Here is a 6278-nt window from a genome sequence, read left to right as displayed (position 1 = left end):
GATTGATGACACCTATTTTCTGACTATTTGAGTTGTTAGTGAAAAAATTGATACCATATGCACTTTCTAATTATTTGAGTTGTTAGTGAAGAGATCAAAAACACGTGCATCTTTTTTTATTATTTGAGGATTACTGAAGAGTTTGATAATACGTGTATTTTATTTTATTTTTTATTATTTAATTTGTTGGTGAAGAGATTAATAACACATATATTTTTGTTATTATTATTTGAATTGTTAGTAAAAAATAACACGAATTTTCACATTGTGTCACGGTAAATGCACGAATAAACTCTAACTATTAATGGATGGCATATATAGTTAAATATATTTGAGTTTTTTCTCACTTTTTTTTAATGTGAACAACCTTTATGGTATATTTATATAGGATATATGACTATTTCCATCCTTGTACATGTTTAGGTCCTCACATTCGAGGAATATACTGGAAACAAAAATAAAAAAATGTAGGATAAATAAGTTTTGAGTATAATAAAAAATTGTGATTTTAAAAAAAATAAAAATTTCTTGTAATTATTTAGATTTAGATTAATTTTTTTCATAATATTACGAAACATTGTTCTTCAATACTAACAATTGAACTAACAAAATTTCAACGAACTCAATAAATAATAGCAGACCACACTATCATTTACTCTTTTTGTTTTGTATTAAAAATGATGTACACAGGAGAGAGAGAAGAAATATCAATCCCAACAAATATTTTCAATACTGACAGAATTTCAACGAACTCAATAAGTGATAGCAGATCACACTATCATTTACTTTTTCCTGTTTTGTTTTGAAAACGATGCACACAAGAGAGAAAGAAGTAATCTCAATCCCAACAACTATTAATAGTGAAATTGATTTTTCGGATTCAAATATAAGGTCATTAATAATAAAAAAAAACGATTGATCATAACGATTAACGATTCCATTACATTCTTTAATGAAATCAATAAAGCTTGTAATAAGATGGATAAGATCCTTTCATCCTTAATCAAATGTTTCGAATTCTAAGTATGAAAAAAATTCTTCTAGGAAGTGTTTCGCCTTGCATGGGCTTTATGGAGCAAAAATTTAGACCGATTAGAACCCTAACATGATATCAAAGGTCACTCAATTTCTTCAACGAAAAATTATATTATATATATAGATAAATATATACAAGAGATGATTGCTTCTTAATGGTAAAATACTTGCCCAAATAGGAATTGTCTTTATATGATTTAGAATGAAATCATAAAGGAAATAGATTGGAAAGCATCAATCAAAATTATTTAAAAGGAGTTCTCCGAAGAATGAACTTCGAGAAGGTAGAGTAGAAATTAGTATGAGAAAATTCGCTAAAACAGTCAAAATGAATGAACACGTTTCAATTCAATAAAAAAGGCATTAAACCTAGTAGTTCTAGTCAACTCGATTCTTTCAAATTGTTTCTCATTACTGAGAAAATGTAACAAAGATAAATTATAGCAAAGAGTAATTAATCATTGTTAATTTACATATATTGAATCTCGTTGATCTTTTCAGTTGTTCATTTCTTTATATTTTGAATTCCCTCAACGAAAATATTATCTTGAAGTTGGGGCAATTAGCACTAAGTTCATGTATCAAGAGGTCAAATCCAAGTGAACAAGACAACCAGTTACAAATTTATAGTGGTACATTGAGACCCTTCAAGTGGGGTGATTTATATCCAAAGCAGAATGTTGTGAAATGAACTTGTCAAGGTTCAAGAATAATAGAGTAGTAGCAGACATTGTAGGGTCAAAATCCTTCAGTGGGTTTCATGTCATAGATGATGTGTTGTTACAAGTACTTGCTCCCTGGACATATGACTCTGTATCCAGGATTTTGAGATGATGGGTATACTATTACGAAAATGTGGATCTAAGATATAAATTTGATTAGTTTAACATTTAGATTCTTATCACTAAATATAATTAAAAATTAAAAATTATAGGTCTAAAATTATTTTTACCTATCCAAACCATTTGTGTTACCCAATTTTAGATAGGAAAATAAAACTAGATATAAAAGATTCAAATTTCTAATCTCACTTAGAAATGTGCACCCAATCATAATCGCACGGTATGATACTTCAACTATGGGTTCACATATCTATATTTAAATATTTTTAAAAAAATATGACAGTACTATATACTCCCTCCGTCCCTATTTACTTGTCCATATTTCCCTTTTTAGTTGTCCCTATTTAGTTGTCCATTTTGACAAATCAAGAAAGAACAACAAATTTTTTCCTATTATACCCTTATTTACACTTCTTGAAAATTGTAAAAGTGTATATTGTTTCCCTCCAATTTATTTCACTTTAATTCAAATAAGTGGTTGTAATTTTGAAGTGAAAAGTTGTCATAAGGGTAAAATTGTAACTTCACTGTGCTAATCATTGTTGCCTTAATCTGTTTGCCATTTCTAAAGTGGACAACTAAAAAGGGACGGAGGGAGTATGATTTAGGAGGGGAGCATGGATTCACGTGAACCCGGTGACCCCCTCCTAGGTACGTCTCTGGGCTCTTATCAATATTCTTGATGAAATTCTTGAGCTTATGACCATATAGTAAGCTACAACCCAGGGCTTTCGTTTAGTGATAAAAGTGTAATGACGCGTAGGTTAGGCACATGAGGAGTGGTGTCATTATCCACCGCAAGTTTAGAGCCATATGTTGATGGATGGTGGGGATTTCACAAGTTAATAAAAGAAGTACTCATTTAATATCCAAATGATTATAGCCTTTGAAAGTGCCAATTAAACTTCTTAGTCAATAGCTAATGTTGTTTTCTTTAGCCATATTTGACAACTAGCAACCAAAAGGGCAGCCTAGTGTACTAAGCTTCCGTTATGCGTGGGGTATGGGAAAGGACTGAACCATAAGGGTCTATTGTAGGCAGCATTTCTACAAGAAATTGTTTCCACAACTCAAACTCATGACCTCTTGGTCACGTGACAGTAACTTTACCAGTTACGCCTAGGTTCAACTTCATTGATATTCTTCTGTTCTTTACCCAAATTTGGCAACTAGCAAGCTATTCAGATTCCTTCCTTTTTTCTATTCTTTGTGACTTTTAAACACATCTTTTGGAATTTTCAAGCAAACCGTTAGTAGGACCTTAGATTCTATTGTGCAAAAGCACCTAACTTGTCCCCAATTTTACTTCTACAACAAGCAAATTCCTAATGAAATTTGTCCTGCAAAGTCAAAAGCTATATCTGTTGTTCATATATTCTTCATACATCCATATCAAACCGGAAAATACTTACTTACACTTGGTGTTTTCATCAACTCAATGAATGCATAACATGTATCGTTACATGCACTTTTATCACTTATTCACTTAACCATAGTTGATAAATATGACGGTCTCACCTCAATTTAATCACTAAACTATGGTAAATTAATGTAGCTTCGTGTAAACACCGAGTGTGAGTAAGTTTAGGAAGCAGTGGAAGGGGCAGATGGAGGAGTCAGTATCACACAAGTTGGTTCAGACCACTAAGATATTAGTTTCAAGGTTATTCTTATCAAGAAAGAGGCCATGTCATGAAGGAAGAAGAAATAACTACCAACTCTATTCCGATTTTTTTACACACTTTCCCTTAATTTGTCACAAAAAAATGTCACTTTTTATATTTATGAACAACATAAACTTCAAATTTTCATTTTACCCTGAATTAAATAATCTAGGGAAGAAGGACAAATATACCCCTGAACTATCGTAAATGGTATGCAGATACCCTCCGTCATACTTTTGGGACATTGGTGCCCCTGCCGTCAGCATATATACCCTTTATACTAACAGACATACACGTGTCATAATCTTATCCACAAACCCAACATTTATTAAATATTGGACCGACAGATAAGATTGCGCCACGTGTCCCTATTTAGTCTTCCGTTAGAGTGAAGGGCATATATGCTCTAGTTTTTTGATGGCAGGGGCACCAATGTCCCAAAAGTATGACATAGGGTATCTGCATACCATTTACGATAGTTTGGGGGTATATTTGTCCTTTTTCCCAATAATTTATAATCACACAAATGTCTAAAGTTTGTTCTAGACCACAAGTTTCAAAGATCTTTTTTCTTTTCTTCTTAAACTCCACTCTCGGTCAAATGGTGACACATAAATTAGAACGGAAGGAGTAATTAGTAATTCTTCATCACTAGTTAAGTTTTATGTGATACTCTTTCTTTTTCTTTTTTTAGTTAGTCCCAAAAAGAATGCAACTTTCTGTATTTAGTAAATATTTAACTTTAAAATTTTCATTTTACCCTTAATGAGATGATTTATGAACACACAAATATGTACGACTTGTTTTTTTTTTTTGATGACAAGGGAAACCCGCAGGGTAAAACCTCCGCTCCTACGCAATAGCTCGCAAACCACACAGGAGAGGTAACCCGCAATATGTAAGACTTGATTTAGACCACAAGTTTCAAAAGTCTTTCTTTCATTCTTAAATTCCGGGCCCAGTCAAAAACCATCACTTAAATTAGGACGGAAGGATTAGGGAATAGTAACACAAAAACTAAACTGAGCAGTTGAAGGTTGGCAAGGAACACATTGAACTAAGAGATTAAAGAAGAACAAAATATTCACCTAATAAAGTGAGAAAGTGACTCCCTATATTATCTAAAAACAAGTGATGCAAGGTCCAAAAAGGTTGCTTGGGAAAGTAAAGCCAGAATTCCCTGCATTCAAAATTGAAGTTGAACAGAATGTCAAAAGTCATAGTTAAGTTTTACCAATGTGGGGGCTTATTTGCTGCTTTCAGTTCACTATAAATACTCGAACGCCATTTCAGTTCCCTGCAACATCAACTTGTTCTCTTTTGCTTAATTACCCTTTCTTGTGATCTTTAATCCAAATGGCTCCTCTTCAAGTTCTCTCTGTCTTTGTAGCATCTTTTATCTTCATGCAAACTCTGGGGAACTCTCAAACATGCCCGGATTGTTTCACTCGTTCTCGTGCAGCCCACTATCCAAATTCAGAAGAAAAAGGAACAGAAAGTGAGATTCTTGACATGCATAGTTGACAAATAACATATTAACATGTGCATAAAATGTAGAGAGTTTAAAGTTTTCTCGTAGAATAACCTCTTCTGTTTGGTTGCATGCAGCTGGGAGTTGTGGATTTGGTACTTTTGGAGCAACAATCAATGGCGGAGATGTCTCAGCAGCATCAGAACTCTATCGAAATGGTCTAGGATGTGGTGCATGCTACCAGGTAATGAATAAAAAGGAAGAAAAATTATGTAGTCAATAAATAGATAATAACTAGCCAAAATTTTCACGTATAAGATGTCATTCTGGACTTTACCTTGTTTTTCTAGGTGAGGTGCACCGACAGTAACTACTGTTCTGATAAAGGAGTGACTGTAGTTGTAACAGACCAAGGTGCAGGTGATCGCACAGACTTTATTCTAAGTCAGCGAGCCTTTGCTCGCATGGCTCAGACAACAGATGCTGCTGCTTCTATATTGCCACTTGGTGTGGTGGATATAGAATACAGAAGGTAAGATGTATCTCCCAGTTGAAGTTAGTTTATAGCTAGGCCTGTAAATATTCAAAGTATATAAGCAAACATGGATCATTGGATATCAATTAATCGAGTACAGCATAAGGTACCAATAAGCAATTTGCCAATTTCTCTTCTGTTAAAAGGGAGATTCACATATCTATTCCTCTTTCTCCATCGAACAGGGTCTCATGCACCTACCCGGACAAAAATATTACAATCAAGATTGAAGAGAGCAGCGACAATCCTCATTACTTGGCTTTTGTGATATGGTATCAACAAGGCAAAAAGGATATTACAGCTGTGCAACTATGTGAGGTATAACTGCTAGCTTGCAAGAACCTAACAGCTGTTTCATCTTTCAGAATCCACACAGCAAAAGTTTCTACATACAGTCGATAAAGAAATAACAATAGGAGAAGTTAAGACTACTTCATCCATTTTTTCCTATGTTTCAATGTTTTGAATACCATCTTCTTTCAATATGCAGACACAAAATTTTGTATGTAAGCTGTTGGACAGGACACGTGGAGCAGTGTGGACTACTACTTCACCTCCAAGGGGACCTCTGCAAATCAGAATGCTATTGAGTGTTGATGACGAAGATGAGACATGGGTTGTTCCTGTCAATAATATACCTGAAAACTGGAAAGCTGGTGACACATACGACTCAGGAATACAAGCAGATGCATAAACACAAAGGACTGTTGCTATTTGATTAAATTTTACTA

At 33.8% G+C, this 6278-nt stretch overlaps 1 protein-coding gene and 1 long non-coding RNA gene across 2 annotated transcripts; one reads left to right on the top strand and one right to left on the bottom strand.

The window, feature by feature from the left end:
- Positions 1-4606: 4606 nt before the first annotated feature.
- Positions 4607-5325, bottom strand: LOC125826960 (uncharacterized). Its single transcript, XR_007442958.1, has 2 exons — positions 5127-5325; positions 4607-5007 (listed from the first exon to the last, which is right to left on the bottom strand). It is a non-coding gene; the product is annotated as an uncharacterized LOC125826960 (long non-coding RNA).
- Positions 4778-6274, top strand: LOC125826943 (expansin-like B1). The gene is made up of 5 exons (XM_049506294.1): positions 4778-5039; positions 5150-5256; positions 5363-5544; positions 5733-5865; positions 6038-6274. The coding sequence occupies exons 1-5, from the start codon at positions 4898-4900 to the stop codon at positions 6239-6241; spliced, it is 768 nt and encodes a 255-aa protein (XP_049362251.1). The 5' UTR covers positions 4778-4897; the 3' UTR covers positions 6242-6274.
- Positions 6275-6278: the final 4 nt, after the last annotated feature.

Source organism: Solanum verrucosum, unplaced genomic scaffold (genome assembly GCF_900185275.1).
Source record: "Solanum verrucosum unplaced genomic scaffold, falcon-dt-bn FXZP01000060.1, whole genome shotgun sequence".
Lineage (NCBI taxonomy): Eukaryota > Viridiplantae > Streptophyta > Magnoliopsida > Solanales > Solanaceae > Solanum > Solanum verrucosum.
This window is presented reverse-complemented; position numbering and strand designations above follow the sequence as displayed.

Bases quoted from the DNA above. Each gene is read 5' to 3' on its own strand.
- LOC125826943 (XM_049506294.1), top strand. From the start codon at position 4,898: ATGGCTCCTCTTCAAGTTCTCTCTGTCTTTGTAGCATCTTTTATCTTC. The intron at 5,257-5,362 runs GTAATGAATAAA...TTGTTTTTCTAG, and splicing joins GATGTGGTGCATGCTACCAG to GTGAGGTGCACCGACAGTAA. The intron at 5,866-6,037 runs GTATAACTGCTA...TTCAATATGCAG, and splicing joins CAGCTGTGCAACTATGTGAG to ACACAAAATTTTGTATGTAA.